Source organism: Schistocerca serialis, chromosome 3, assembly GCF_023864345.2.
Source record: "Schistocerca serialis cubense isolate TAMUIC-IGC-003099 chromosome 3, iqSchSeri2.2, whole genome shotgun sequence".
In the NCBI taxonomy this organism is placed as follows: Eukaryota; Metazoa; Arthropoda; class Insecta; order Orthoptera; family Acrididae; genus Schistocerca; species Schistocerca serialis.
This window is the reverse complement of record NC_064640.1, coordinates 136,399,737-136,416,167: the sequence shown is the minus strand read 5'-3', so window position 1 is coordinate 136,416,167 and position 16,431 is coordinate 136,399,737. Positions and strand designations below refer to the sequence as shown.

Genomic DNA, 16,431 nt, shown 5'->3' with positions numbered 1-16,431 from the left:
ATAGAGAATTGAGCACACACACACACACACACACACACACACACACACACAAAGTCTGAGGTGCCCTCAGTAGATGACATACACTGCCACATGTGCGGCCTTTTGAAAATACGTGCATGTGTCACTGCACAGGAACAAATGATAATTATTAGTAATCTGTATTACTGTATAAAGACAAGTTGTTGTTATCAAAAATCTCGAAAAGTTCTTTACAGATTTAATTCAGATTTTTACACAAAGCTGTAATAAACGTTCGTATGGATATAGGCTGCATATTTTTTAAATATATGTGGTATATAAATACATGTATAATAATAAATAAAGAGGGAACATTGTTAGCAAAAATCTCAGAGTTCTTGAGCAATTTGCTTCAGACTTTTACACAATACTTTTATAAACATTGAGGTGGACATGAGGTATATATTTTCTTAAATAACATTGAGCAGGTTTTCTGTTGCAAGTTTTAACTACAATAGCGAACATTTAAGCCATTAGAAAAATTGTTTTTCCCATATATATTCTTTCTCCTTTTATATGGTTTTTAACAAAAAGTATATACAAAACTAAGTGCTATTTTGTTTTCTTCCTCACAGTTGGTTGTAATAGAAAACAGGAAAGTCGTAATCGTGGTTTATGATTGGTATACTGTTACAGAATCTGACTCGTTTGAAACTTTGTAATCCTACCTATTTTCAGATCAAAACTAATTAAAATACCATTGTTGAAACAACTGTCCTCACAGATCCAAGTAAGCAAGCAAACAAGATTAGTATTTAATGTCCCATTGACACTGACATCATTAGAGGCAGAGTACAAGTTTGAAATACTTCAAGAATGGGGAAGGAAATCGGCTGTATCCTCTCAAAGGAAGCATCCCAGCATTTCACTGGAGCAGTTAAGGGAAATCCTAAAGCAGGATGGCTGAACGTGGATTTGAACCATAGTTCTCGCAAAAATGAGTCCAGTGTGCTAACAACTGCAACACCTCGCTAAGTTCACAGATCTGGCAGCAGGAGCGGTCTCCCATACCCCATATTACAACATACAGTATTGCCAATGCATTTCATTGGCAATAACTATATACAAAGTCAGAGAGAGGGGAAAGGAGAGATGGATAGAGGGGGGGGGGGAGGGATGAACAAGAGAGGGGAACAGAGGGGAGGTGGAGGTGGAGGTGGAGGTGGAGGTGGAGGTGGAGGTGGAGGTGGAGGTTGTGGAGGTGAAGATACATAGCAGGAGGAGAAGACGGACATAGAGAGGGGGAAGGAGTAGATTGGAATGTATATCCAGTTCCCATACATATTTAGCAGTTGTGAAGAATTGCCAGATTTGCTAGTGATGTATACTTACAGTTGCATTTACGTGTACAGGGATGAGAACATTAGTGTCTCAATTTATGATTTGTTTCTGAAACAAAATCAGGTAACTTTTATCCATTTTAGTTATTCAGATAATTCATTTTCCTTTTCAAATAGCCTGGAAATCTACTAATGTAAATATTTACCAGATGTTGTGTGTGTATTTTCCCAACCTCCTTGTGCAGAACTCTTATTAAATAAATTCACAAGCTCTGAGAAATTAATACAAAAGCATTCAACCTAATTGACACATTTCGTCTTGGTTCTTGAATATTACTTTTCATTAACCTTGCATTGTTATTTTGAGAGCTCATTTCGTGCATGTGAAATGTGTATAGTTTCAGAAACTGCATGTGCACTCAGTTGTGAGTGAGACTGCATTTTACCTTCTCCATTTTTGTGATGTGGTTATCATTAGATATCTTTGACATCCTTACAACGACAATGACGTTTTCATTTTCAGCCATCAGTGACCTCCTGTATGAAACTCTTACGGCCTTTTATATATTACTTTGTCAGTTTAGTGTCATCCATTGTGATCTGGGATTAATGTCGACTGTGAGTTTCAGCAGATATGTTTCAGTTGTGTTTGTGTTAATGAGATAGGTTCTTTTTGCATCAGGTTCCTCTGATGACTTGATTTCTCATAAAAGTTGCCTATGGATTCATACTTCCTGTATAATAATATTGAGAACTTTTCAAAGAAAATAGATGCTCTGGTTATTTACTGCAGCTGCTCCCGGTGTTGTTGTTGTTTTTTGGTGCTCACCAGCACAGTCGTTAGCACTCTGCAAGAACATATCATGTTTATGATGTGAGCAATTCAAATGTGACATTATTTCAATTGATAATGTTCAAGAACTATTAAAAATGAGTACCTGATATGGATTTGTAACAAAAATTGATTTTCTACTCATGGCTTTTTCTTCTTGCCATAACTTTGTCCCAAAAGTTTGAGGATTGTAATCCTAAAATCAGTTAATGATTGATTTTGAAATAACTATCACTTAAAGGACAATAAGTGACAATTTTACTTATTTCATGACTACTTTCTTAACTTTGGTCAGAAAGTTCACTGTTTAAACCACTACTTCCATAAAAAGTTCTTTGTCTTCGTTAGATAAGGCTTCCCAGCAGATATCTTTAAGAAAAGATATGAGGACATTTTACTGGATAGAAGTATTTAAATGCGAGATTTTAGTGTCAAATATACTGATGGATTTGAAATTTCCAATTGTGGTATGATACAGTATTTAAACATTATGCAATATCTGAGATTTATATTATTGCACTTCTATTATTTTCTATACAGTATATCCGTAAAAATTGCAGACTATCCAGTGGATCAAGACCAAAACTCTGTTAAGTGTACATTATTTTTACACGTATAGAAACTACAGTTGACTCTCACATACTTACATTGTATGTATTGTATTGGCATAGATATTTTTAACATAGTAGTGAACATGCACAGACTGCTTTGTTTCCCTTTTAAAACTCTGTGAAGAGTAATATTTGATTTTTATTCATTTCAGCAGTCACACGTCGTTCTGAGTCGGGACAAGAAGTTGCCATCTGAGAGTGATATTGAGAAATATGCACAAGATAACCTCAATATTCATAAAAAGGGCATTTTCCGTAAAAAATTCTCCATCAGAGATATGCTTTCATGGTCAAAGGTAGATTTCTTTATCCCTTAGTGCAGTATAATAGAATCCTTTTTTAGAAATTATTGTGAACTGCAGTTTTAAAATGCTTTTTACTTAAAATATCTTTGACTTGTCATATAATGGATAGCATAGTTTCCTACTTAGATTTTTCCAATAAACTGAAAAATCTTCTAAGTATATATTTTATCATATCTTCCTTTATTATGTGTTTGGTATTCTTAGACTGTAGATTATATGTAATCAAGTATGGTTATTGTTGTTACAGCTATATAATTCGCAAACGACTTCTCAGGGTATTTTTTACCATCATTAATTGGTTCCTTTCATGTTTCATTTCGTATGAAGTAGGCACAGTATGACTTCCTGCTTGCATCAGTGTGGGCTTTGAACTTTTCTATGTTGTTTTTATGGTCCTTCTCCTAAATCTTTGATGGAGATAGTAGTAATTGTCTCCTATGTATTTAATACACAGATTACCTAAATTTACCCATCAGTATTTCACAAAAACATCATCACATTTTTTTCCAGATGTTTTCATTTAAGCTTTCCGATCACTTCTGTAACACTGTAGTATAATCCAAACCAAACTGTTCAAAGTGTAGCAGCAAGTATTTGAATTCTTGAGATTCCTTCAAGTGGGCATATGAGACAGGGATTCTAAAATACTGCGGCAAGAGTGATCTCTATGTGATCCCCCTTACTAGATATATTGCACTTTATCAGAATTCTCACAGAAAATTAAAGACCTTCCTTTCTTTCTTCTTGTAGTAGGATATGATACATTTCTGTTTCTCAGCATCTGATAAATCTTAGTACCTATTGAGTACAGTAGCAATTGTGTCATGCAGCCTCTGGGCACACCCTATGTTACAGAGGCCAGTGAAGATGCTGGTTTCTTTTGATTGTGTGTTATTGAAGCCAGTCACGTACTTAGGGAAAATACTCTGTCATTTTGCCTTTTTGTTGACAGCATTGAAACCTAAAGAAAATCTGCCCAGTTGCATTTGTCCGTGATTTATGAGATGCATGTTTGAAAAAATAAAGTCTTTTATATCAGAACATATGCGTCCAAAACTCATTTCTGATGCTTTGATAGAAAATTTACTCTAAAAAGGAATTTGATTGTGTTGAAAATTTACAAAGTTAATTGGAAAATTTCCCCACAGAATATTATTCAAAATTTGTGTGTTACATGTACCTTAAACTTGTTGTTTATGTAACAAAAACATTCAGATTTCATAAAGGTAGATTTTAGAAGTGTACACCATGGTGGGCAATCAATAAAGTGGTCCCATTCTGTTGCTTGACTGGCAAAAAATGTTAAATATATTATATCTGCCAACCACTTGTGTATTGTTTGTATGGATAAACTTTTTACACTGTTATATTTGATTGTGTAAACGTTTATCACGTTCCTAGATAGTCTAGTAGTTTTGTCACTGCTTTGATGCACATAAATGCCCAAAACATTTGGACTTTGATTGAGGGGGAGCGGGAAATGTGCACGTCTCTGCAGGTCTGTAAAACCAAAATCCATTGTGAGAGAATCATTTAATATCAAGTTGCTCCACAATGATGCTGTAACCTGCTTGGACCCTCTTTGGCATTTTGTACACAAACTAATCATGTGAAGAAGATTCTGTACTGTATGGGTCGACACAGCTCTCCCAGTTTCCTCTGAAACAACAGCATGCAATTCTGTTTCATTCTTCTCTGAGTACCCACCGGGTGACTAGGATTAAGGTGCAGTTACTCCCAGAGATCAAGTATGGGATGTAATTATCATATGGCAATGAAACTTGAAAGATATTCTAATGTGTTAATGCAGAACCAATTTATCCTGGGAAAAAATTAGTTCCAGTTTTGGCCACCAGGTGCAAATCTGGCATTGTGAATGTGAGAAAAATGTATAGAAATATTTCCATATGTAATGGATTAGGAATGGGACATGTGCAGAAAAGGTAAAATGAATGAGGAAGGCATAATGTTGATTTTATTACTAAGCACTGCTTACACAATTTGTTCAGTGTGAGAACTGGAGATGTTGACGAGATGCTGCATCCATAAAAATGACATGAGAAACAGTTGCTTGCACCAGTTCTGATGGAATCTGAGCAATGTTTTCCTGTATACTGGCATTCAGATCAGATAGAAACTGAATGTGTCCCTGGTAAATGTGCTCTTTTAGATATCCCCAGAGCCAAAAGTCACACGAATTCTGACCAGGTGATCTTGGAGGCCATGCATTTGGAAAACCTCTGAGATAACATGTTCGTGGAAGGTTGTGTTATGCAGGTCTTTCACTGGGCAAGTGATATGAAGTGTTGCCCTACCTTGCATTAAAACAGTTGTTTCCACACAATTGTGCTCTTCCAAAGCATGTACCACGTGCTGAACAAGGAGGTCTTGAAATTGTGCTGACATCGTGGTATGCTTGACAGGCCCTCCGGATGTATGCTCTTCAAAGAAGAATGGAGTGAGAATAAAGGTGCTTGTGTGTGTAATATAGAGTGCAAAATGTTCCCTCTGTTGATCATGGGATGGACAATTTTTGTGATGCTGCACCAGCACTACCACTACCTGGGACACATGCTACATGATCAGTTAAAGCAACAGCAACCTTGTCAATAACTTTTACTGGGATAGAACTTCTTCCTCTTCCAGGTGCCACACCAAGCTCGCTCTTGTTTCTGAATTTCATTGTCATCTTCGTTAAACCATTTAGTGACATTAGGCCTCTCCTCAGATCTTTCAATCGATGATACTCTCTCAATGCAGCACTGTAATTACTGCCATTGACATAAAACAGTTCCACAACAGTGCGAGGTCTCTCTTCTCAGTAGCCATACTGTTCACTCATGTTATGGCTTGTCAAATGATAGTACGGGTGTCCTACAGTGTCCAGCGCCAGATTTGCATCTGGTGGCCAAAATTGGAATTAACTTTTTCCAGCGTAAATCAGTTCCCCATTAAAGCATTAGCATATCTACCAAGTTTCACTGCCATATGATAATTATAGCCAACTCTGAACCTCTGTGAGTAGCTGCACTTCATTTATTCCAACTAGTACAAGACACAATTTATAGGTAGCGGTCATCAGCTGACATTGTTGACTGTAGGCAACCACTACAAGGCAGAAATTTGTGACTCACAATAGCTGTCGAATGCTCAGATAACATCGTTGTTGTGTACGCCTATTCTTAGCACAGTAACATAAATATCACAAAATGGTATTGCAACTTCACTTGGTACAAGCCCCCCCCCTTTCACACACACACACACACACACACACACACACACACACACAGTGCTGTAGGTGAAAAAATTGTGAAATCGAGAAATATCTGTTTACATAATTTAATATTTTTTCTTTAAATAATTTGATTTTTGTTACTTAATGGATGGTGTTCCTTCTTTAATGTTATAATGTTGATGATATCCATTTGTGATAATTAGAAGAAGTCCTATCTGAGGAAGACAGAAAATAGTCTCTGTAATGCATTGTGATAGACAAGATTGGTGGTACCGATAGTAACATTTTAAAATAATTGGTATCAAATATTAATGTAACATAGGTCTCATTTATTGTTCCATCTCAGTTGCACATTTTTAATTAGAAATGTGCAACTGATATGGAACAAGAATCTCTCAAGATGAATGTGTAAGCTATAGTGCATATATTAATTGTTTAATAGTTAATATGTTAACACTTGTACAGTATTAACAACATTTTTGTATTTCAGGATCCTATTCGGAAACCAATGCTAGTGTTATCAGATAAAGCATTGAAGAAAGATGCTTGTGATCTTTTCAAATTGGTACAGATATACATGAATGATCGGAAGGCCAAAGTTGGAATGACTTTTAACAGTGTCGCACTTGAGATATGCAATTATGGTTACAGTAAACCAGCTTTAAGGGATGAACTTTACATTCAGATATGCCGCCAAACCACTGAAAATCCTAGAAGGTACATAAAAATTGCACAAGAAGTTACTAACTTTTGCTGCTTCTTTGCCCTACTAATATTATTCCTCTAAAACTTTAATTTTTGCAATAGTTACACATCAGATACTTATTCTGTACAGGATGTTTCTCATTTCCTGTTGCAGGCTTGTAGGAGCTGTAAATGGGTCATAGTCAGTAAAATTTTGTTCAGGAACTCATGTCCAGAAATGTGCCATTGGGATGTAAAACAAGTTTGAAGATCATATCACTTTCAAATCTCGTGCCCCCCCCCCCCCCCCCCCCGCCCCCCAGGGGCTCACGGTTCTTCCGTGAGTTTGTGTGTGGCGCACACGGGGCCCCGAACTGTTGCAGCTCATTCTTCATCCCTACCTGCTTTTCCTTCTCCCTGCCCCCTCTCTCCCTATCCCTGCTCCTTCCCATTGCCATCTCCTTCCCCTCTCTCGGTGTTGTGCTTTACGTCGACCTGGCTATTCCCCTGGTTTCCTGTATTGGTTGCAATTTTGTTCCTTTTGCCCATTCTTTCACCCTTTTGGTGTTTCGGTCCCCACTTAGGTTTGACCTCCACTTCAAAATTTCCTGTTTTTAGTGTGAGCCATATGGCGAAGAACTCCCTCCCCAACATCTACGGTGTAGATTCCTCTCCCCTCTCCTTTACCCTCTCCCTTCCCCACTGTAGCCCCCTTCCACCCTGCTAGGTCGCCAGTCCGTGTGGTGGGGCTGTTATGTACCCCTGACAACACAGGGATCACACTACTGATACCTGAGCTGTTCCCTCCTTGTGTATGCCAAGGAGTGGTTGCTTGTCTTCTTGGAGGATTGGAACTCCCTGCAACAGCCGCCTTGCCAGACGGCCCTTTTTGTGACTGGGTGGCACCCATGAGGAGATCCCCTGGTCAGAGTGGGTGGTATTAGGGCGGATGCTTGGTGCATGAACCGTAAGAAGCTGCAAAAATTTGGCCGTTCTCACATGGCCGTCTCTTCGAATGGTGAAGGATCCTTAAATGCTGTCTCATATGATCCGGCAGCCTTCCCTTCCCTGTCTGCCCCATGGGAGAAGGGCCAGGCTCGCTGTCTTGGGCTGAAACCTTTTCCCCGTTATCTCGTCTGTACTAGGACGGATGGGGACACATTCACTGCCACAAAGCCATTGATTTCATGGAAAATATCGAGGACAAGTTTGGTGAAGTGGAGTCTATTAGTAAGATGCAGTCGGGCTCCCTGTTGATCAAAGCTTCTTCTGCCACCCAATCTGCAGCTCTTCGTGCCTGTGATCATCTTGGCAACGTCCCAGTGTCTATCACTCCTCACCAATCTCTGAATATGGTCCACGGAGTCATTTTTCATAGGGACCTCACCCTGCAAACTGATGAGGAACTGCAAGCTAGTCTGGAGCAGCATGGTGTGCATTTTGTTCGACGTGTGCAGAAGGGTCGCAAAGACAACCGCACCGATACTAGCACCTTCTTCCTGGCTTTCGAGGGGATACCGTCCCAGAGAAGGTCAAGGTTATGTGCTACAGATGTGACATGAAGCCATACATCCCTCCACCTGTACGGTGCTTTCGGTGCTTGCGTTTTGGGCATATGTCTTCCTGCTGTACAGCGGATCCTTTGTGTTGTGACTGTGGCCACCTCATCCATGAGGGAACCCCTGTGTCCCGGTACCTGTGTGTGTTAATTGTTCTGACCGCCACTCCCCTCACTCACCGGATTGCCCAGCTTATGAGAGAGAAAAGAAGATTCAAGAATATAAGTCTCTGATTGGGCTCCCTCCCGGGAACCCTCTCCCCGGTGTCTCTCAGGCCAGAAGACTGTTACCACCACTCGACCTTGAGGCACACCATCCCCCAGGTCGCCCACTCTCTTTCAGTTCCCGATCTTGCAGACGCCTGTACTCCCACTGTGTCCTGTCCTCCTCCACCTCAGAAAGAGAAGAAGAAGAAACATAAATCCCAAGAGAAGGTGTCTCCGGTGGCCCCGGAGGTGCCAACTCCCCTCTTGCAACCTGAGTCTGACATCTTATTTATGGATGTCACCCCATCCTTGTCAGTAACAACTACTGACCAAATGACCTGATCTCCTCCTCGGCTCCTTCATGCCTACCTTGGTCTCACACCACACATTCATCCAGTGGAACTGTAATGGCTACTATCGTCACCTAGCAGAAATGCGACGTCATGTCTCCTCTTATTCTGCGTCCTGTCTTGTTCTCCAAGAAATGCATTTCCGTGATAACCACTCTCCCACTTTATGTGGTTATTGGGTGTTCTGTCGGAACCGTGCTGGCCCTGGGATAGCATCCGGTGGGGTCTGCACTTTGGTTCACTCTGAGGTCCTAAGTGGCTGGATCCCTCTGTGTACCACCTTGGAAGTGATAGCGGTTACGGTGCAAATGACTCTGGCAATCACCATTTGCGATGTCTTCCTCCCTCCAGGTAGGCCACTTGCTTATGTTGCACTATCTACCATACTTCAGCAACTCCTGCCTCCGTTTCTCCTCCTTGGGGATTTCAATGCCCACTATCCACTGTGGGGGAGTGTTACATCAATGGCTTGGGGTGTCCTAATCAACCAACTTATCACTTGTGTCTCCTCAACGATGGTTCCCCTACCCACTTCAGTGCCGCTCATGGCACCTTTCTGCTATTGATCTTGCTATCTCCTCCCCTACCCTCGTGGCTGCCCTACATTGCTCATCCCATGATGACCTTTTGTGACAATGACCACTTCCCAGTGATGCTATTGTTCCCCTGCTGCCACCAGGCAGACAGGTCCCCACGTTGGGCATTCCGCAGGGCCAAATGGCTTTTATACATGACTGCTGTCCACTTTGACACCCCCATCTTGAATTCCATTGATCAAGTCGTGCAAGGCATCTCTGCTGCTCTTCTTCATGCTGCTAGCAATGCTGCCCCCCTATCCACAGGGGCCCCTCATCATCGGCCGGTACCGTGGTGGACCAACGACATCGCTGTTGCTGTCCAGGACTGCCGACAGGCACTGCACCGATTTAAGTGACACCCCTTCCAGACCAACCTCCTCACTTTTAAGCGTCTTCGTGCTAAGGCTTGTCACATTATTAAGCAGAATAAAAAGGAATGCTGGGAGTGGTGTGTTTCCTCCCTGGGGACATGTGCCTCTTTATCGCAGGTTTGGTTGAAGATTGGTAGCCTTCTGGGACGCGAGCAACAGTCAACTGTCCAGCGTCTGAACATCCAAGGAGCTCTGTGCACTGATCCATTGGTCCTCACAGAACACGTTGCGACACACTTTGTGATGCCATCGTTGTCCGCTTTCTATCCTCCTGCCTTTCTCCAGCAGAAACGCAGAGTTGAACAAACCCCCCTCCATTTCATCCCACACCATGTTGAGCCCTACAATGCTCCTTTCACTGAATGGGAATTGGTGCAGGCTCTTAGCTCTTCATGGGACACAGCCACAGGGCCAGACTCCATTCACAATCAGATGATTCAATACTTGGACGTTCCCCAGAGGCAACAGCTCCTCAGGGTCTTCAATCACATCTGGCTCACGGTGGCTTGGCACCATCACATTTTAGTTACCCTCCATGACTGGGGCTTCCATGGTCCCCTTCCGATTTTTATCTGTGAGTTTTTATCTTACCGGCTCTTCTGGGTTCGAGTTAGCACTTCACTCAGGAGAATGGTATCCCACAGGCTTCTGTGCTAAATTTCATGCTCTTCCTCATTGCCAAAAGAGGGCTTGTGACCTCTGTTGGGTCTCTGGTTACCCCAGCATTGTACGTTGATGATTTTTGCATCTGGTGCAGCTCCCACTTGATGTTGTCTGCTGAGCACCAGCTCCAAGGCGCCAACCGGTGGGCCTCTACATGGGCCACCGCCCATGGCTTCCAGTTTTCCTCCTCCAAAATGTAGGTTATGCATTTTTGTTGTCAACCCACAGTACACCCTGATCCAGAACTTTATTTAGGCAACCAGCTCCTTGATGTTGTAACACAGTCCCGTTTCTTGGGCCTTATTTTTGATAACGAGCTGACATGGCTGCCCCACATTCGTCACCTAAAGACTACATGCGTGGGTGCGTGGGAAGCTTAATGCTCTCCGGCTCCTGGCCCACACATCTTGGGGTGCAGACTGTTCCACTCTTCTCCATCTTTACCATGCTCTGGTTTTGTCCAGACTCGATTATGGTAGTCAGGTTGATGGCTCAAAAGCTGCTTCCACTTTGAAACTCCTTAACCCTGTCCATCATTGTGGGACGTGTCTGGCTATTGGTGCCCTTTGCACTAGTCCTGTTGATAGTCTCCTCACAGAAGCAGGGATTCCCCTTCTACACATCCGACGGAGCCAACTCCTTGTTTCTTACACAGTCGTCATTCGCCAATTCCCTGACCATCCTGTATACCCTGTGCTCTTCACCAATCAGGAGGGATATGTCCCTCCTAGCACCCCCCCCCCCCCCCACCCCCACCTCCCATGTCCCATGGGTGGGATTGCTGGTTGGTTGGCATGCGTCTCACTACCCTCTGCTGGGATCTCCATCTGCACTCACTGCACCCCGTGTCTTTCCTCCCATACCCCCCCCTCCCCCCCCCCCCCCCCCCTTGCATGGTGCCTAGACCACTGATTAGGACTGCTCTCTTCCAGGGTCCTAAGGTCTCTGTTGCTCCTATGGTTTACCGGTGTCTTGTATGTGCCGTCCTTGCAGAGTTCCAGGGTGCCACCATCCTTTACACTGATGGGTCTAAGACCACTGATAAGGTGGGATACGCTTTCACAATTCCTACCAGCTTCGAGCACCATTTGTTGCCAGGATCATGTATTTACAGGAGAGCTTCTAGCCATTTACAGGGCCCTCCTTTTTGTTTCTCAGGCCTCTCTGCATAGTGTTTTAATTTGTTCTGACTCCATGAGCAGCCTTCAGGCTATCGATCGATGCTACTCTCATCACCCCTTGGTCTCTGCCATCCATGACCTTGTCTCTGCCCTTGAGCATGCCGCCTGTTCAGTCGTGTTTCTCTGGGTCCCGAGTCATGTGGGAATCCCAGGGAATGAATTGGCTGACTGTTTGGCTAGAGAAGCGGATACTTAACCCCCTTTTCCTTTCACGATTCCAGCTGTGGATATGCGGATCTATTTCAAATCTCTCTTTGCCCAACAGTGGAATGCTCTTGACTTTTTCCCAAGTTTTTTCCTAGCTGTTAATGTACCTTTCACCACGGGAAACATTTGTTGTATGTGAAAAAATCAAATAGAACTTACTTTCAGTGTAACAGCTGCTTTATTTACTCTTGATTTATAGCACAACTGATTTTTAAATATAAAATTCCGTTTTCAGGTCTATCTGTACAAATTGCCAATGACTTGTACAATATAACCATATGGTCATAATATCCAGGCTATAAATAAATGTTACCAAAGTAAAATTCATGGCAAAGTTCCACATATAATATCTTTTGTGTTTGTAGCTGAGAGAGCCACATCATTTAATGTGCCCCAAGTAGTATGAATAATGAACTTCGTAAACTGAATACAACAAAAGAATTATTTGGACATGAATCCACACTATTTGGTTCCAACACACTGATAATCACTGTTATTGCAGTGACAGAGTTCTTACAAGGGTGACATCAATACAACTGTGTTGGTGGAGCGGTGGAGAGCAGTAAAGGTCAAGGACAGTCCAGGAGAGGTGGAAGCTCATAGCCAGTAGTGGATAAGATGGCCACATTGAACGATGTGGAGAGATAAGCTCCATTGCACAGATGGGCTGGGGACATGACTCATTTAATCCAGGGGTGACAGTGAGTTGCACACTGATGGGCCACAAGAGCGGACGATGTTAGGCCCAATAAGATCAACTCAAATGAGGCACGGAGTGAGCACTCAGACATGGCTTGGAGAGTATGGCTGTGGTGGGATGAAGGGAGCTCCAGTTGTGGGACTGGCAGGATGCAGTCGGTGCATGGCCCGGAATGACTCCCAGTGTGAACTGTCTCTGATCGGCTGGGCAGCATCCTCTATAGCTGCCTGGTAGAAGAATACTGCCATGACGATCAGCAGGCATACGACCTGTGGCAGCATTAATTGCGACAAATCTCACACCACTAGCAGTGAAGCTGGTGTCACATGTATCTGTGGCAGCTGCAGGAGATGCGATTGACAAAACATAGTGAGCTTATGTTACTACCATACTGTTCTCCTCCATCTCCCTCAGTGGTGTCACCAGCAGTCGGAGAGGCAACAGCCCACAATACATGCCTGCATTGCTTGAAGTCTGCAGCCATCTTAAGTTTTTCTTAGAGATGGGTACTACACTGGACAAGCACACAGAGTATGAAAAAGTGTTAACAGTCACTGATGGGACAAATTTTAATCCTCCTTGCCAAAATTTGTGTCACGTCCGGGGGAGTCACACCATTAATATTGTCCAGATAGCAAGAATAATGAGCTTTATTGACACTTGTAAATTGAATACAAAAATAAAAGAGTGATTCAGATATGAATCCGCACTCCTTCATTCCAATCTACAAATAATCACTGACATCGCACTGACGGTGTTCTCATAGGGGCATTGTCAGTGCAGCCATATTGATGGAGAATGTTAAAGTTTGAGGACGGTTCAGGAGATAGGTCGCAGTGAGATAGAAGCTTGTAGCCAGTTGGAGATAGTGTAGCTGCTGTGGACAGTGTGGAGAGATGAGCTCTGTTGGATGGGCCACGAGCCTGGCTGGCATAAGGCAGAAGTGACAGTGAGTGGCATACTGACGGGCCATGGGTGCGGCCAACATTGAGCCCAGCGAGTTGAACTGGAATGAGTTGTTTGGAGCTTACAGCTTCACTGGGGTGAAGGGACCTCCAATTGAAGGGCTTGCAGGATTTAGTCAGCATGTCTCTGATTGGCTGAGCAATATCCTTTATAGCCATGTGGTTGAAGAATACTGCTGCAGTGACCATTAACATGTGACCTTTGGAGGAAGAATCTGGGCCCATGGTGGCAGTGCTAATTGTGGCAAATCTCATGCCACTAGTAGCAAAGCCGGTGCCATGTGAATCTTTTGCAGTTGCAGGAATTGTGGTTGAAAACAGCACAGTGTGCTTATGTTATTGCTGTAATGTTTTGGTGCATCTCCCTTGATGGTGTTGCCGATGGCTGGATTGGCAGCAGCCCTCAGTACATGCCTGTGTTGCTTGGAGGTGGATCCAAGGTGGGTACAATAATGTCATGTGTGAGTACCATCTGAGCTGCAATACAAATCAGGCCACACAAAGCCATCTGGTTATGGGACTGCAATAGCTTGAAAGCTATATAATGGGATCATTTTTTTTTTTTTTAATGTGATTGATTCTTTGCACATTTAATAGCCAAAGTAGTCGTTCCCGTTATTTGTGTAGCAGTGCAATTGGATCAGATGTGCGTAAGTGGAACATTAAGAAATTATTTGATACCAATTAACATAGTCATAGCCCACTCAATTCTATAATAAGCATAAAAGAAAATTTACTTACTCCTGATTATTATGTTAAAGTCAAACCCAGAAAAAAATATCTGGCTGCAAGAAAGAAACCCTGACTTGGAAAAATGATTGATCCAGTTTTCTGATTGCAGGAATCACTTACATATTTCATGATTTGTTATTTGTCTCTGGTAGTCTTATTAATTGGTGCAGAAATTTGCAGATTGTTGAATATTCAGTTTATAAATTATGATAAATTTCACATTCATTTAATTTCGATGTGGGCCAGTCCTAGGCTGTTAAGTTTTGAAATGTACTCTTTCTTTCAATTACTTATGCATTATTTTATAGGGAGAGCCTTCGACGTGGATGGGAGCTTCTTGCCATTTGCCTTGCTTTCTTCCCACCGTCCCCAAAATTTCAGTCATATCTGGATGGATACATGAACAGGCACAGGGATCCTGCTTTTGATTTCCCAGAAGTTGGAAAATGGCCAATTCATGTTCAGATAAGTCATTATGCCACAGTTAGCTGCAAGAGGCTAGAACGTATTGGGCACACTGGAAAAAAGGCTCCACGGAAACCTACCATTGAGGAGATTGATCAAGCAAGAGTGAGTTACAGATTAATTTATTTACATAGTTATATACTTTCTTTTTTAAGACATTAAAGTATCAAGCTGTTAATTCAATATTCCCTCAGCTCCTTCAACTGTAATACTGTCCAGATAAAATTCTAATGGTATGCTGGTCATCTGTATTCCTTGAATTAAATCGGCTTTATTTTTTGTTTTATTTTTATTTTTTTGTGTTGCTGATTTCCACATTGCCCACACTTATATGGACCAGGTGCTTGGAAAGGAAACCTTCTGATTTAAAGCTGTAATTTTTTACTTCTGAGATTGTGAACGCATCTACTGATTGTCTGAAATACAGCCAGGGAAATGTAAGTGAAACATTTGTTACAATGAATACATCTGAAACCTTAAACACAAACCTCTCTTTTGAAAGTAATGTTACCAAAACTGTTCTGAGATTTAAATATATACAGTTATTTTAGACTATTACTTGTACTACGTGTTTCCTAATCTATAATTATTAAAATATGCTTCTGAATTATGCATTTAAAAAGCATTATTTTTACATAGAAGACAGCTGTTGTGTTATCTTAAGCAGCCATTTGAGATCCACCGCAGGATAAAGGCCTCCTTAAGACTTCTCCTTGGATTATGGTCTCAAGCTACATGTAATGTAATTGGATAGATAAAAATCTACTCACCAAGCAGCAGCAGGAGAACACACATATAAAAATATATTGAAATTTGCAAGCTTTTGGAGCCTGTGGCTCCTCCTCCTCTCTTGTCTCAAGCTATAGGCATTCATGTTATTCATGCATGTTTTGTAATATCATGTACTCTCATCCCATCAGATCATCCTCTGTCTTTCCTTGTTTCTTGGAATAACAGCATTTTTGTGTTCAATCTGCCCTTCATTTGATCCATTAATCTGTCTCCCTCCTTCATTTTTCCAGTTCAAAGATATGAAAATGCCTTACCTTCTTCAGTTGTAATCTTTTTCAAAGTATCTGAATGATGTATATCAGACACATCATCTACCATCTTCACAAAAGAGCTCTTTTTCCTAATCTGCTGTTCTTTTCAAATGCTTCTGTAAATTGTTCTATTTTTCATAGATTTTGAATGACTTATGAATGCAGTGGTCAATTCTTGTAATAAGAATTCATACTTTCCGATAAAAATGGAAACTTCTGGAATCATTGATGCTGTAGATTTCTTTGTTTAAGCTTTACTTCTCGTAGATTGTAAAAAAAGGTGGGGGGGGGGGGGGGGGGGAATTTTAGTCAGCAAGAGAGATGTAAAAATATTTTCTTAATTGGTGTGATAGACACTGAATGCTATTTACAAGTCTCTACAAAATATGTTACAGAAGTCCCTTCACACCAGCAGCACAAATTATTCCAAAACAATAACAAAAATC

General features: G+C 41.7%; 1 protein-coding gene across 2 annotated transcripts in view; it reads left to right on the top strand.

Moving 5' to 3' along the window:
* Positions 1-16,431, top strand: part of LOC126469841 (filaggrin) — a 358,695-nt gene that overhangs the window by 297,149 nt on the left and 45,115 nt on the right. For both annotated transcript variants that reach the window (XM_050097137.1, XM_050097136.1), the window contains 3 exons: positions 2,894-3,037; positions 6,772-6,998; positions 14,786-15,047. In XM_050097137.1, the coding sequence (XP_049953094.1) occupies positions 2,894-3,037; positions 6,772-6,998; positions 14,786-15,047 (633 nt within the window). The remainder of the gene's footprint in view (positions 1-2,893; positions 3,038-6,771; positions 6,999-14,785; positions 15,048-16,431) is intronic.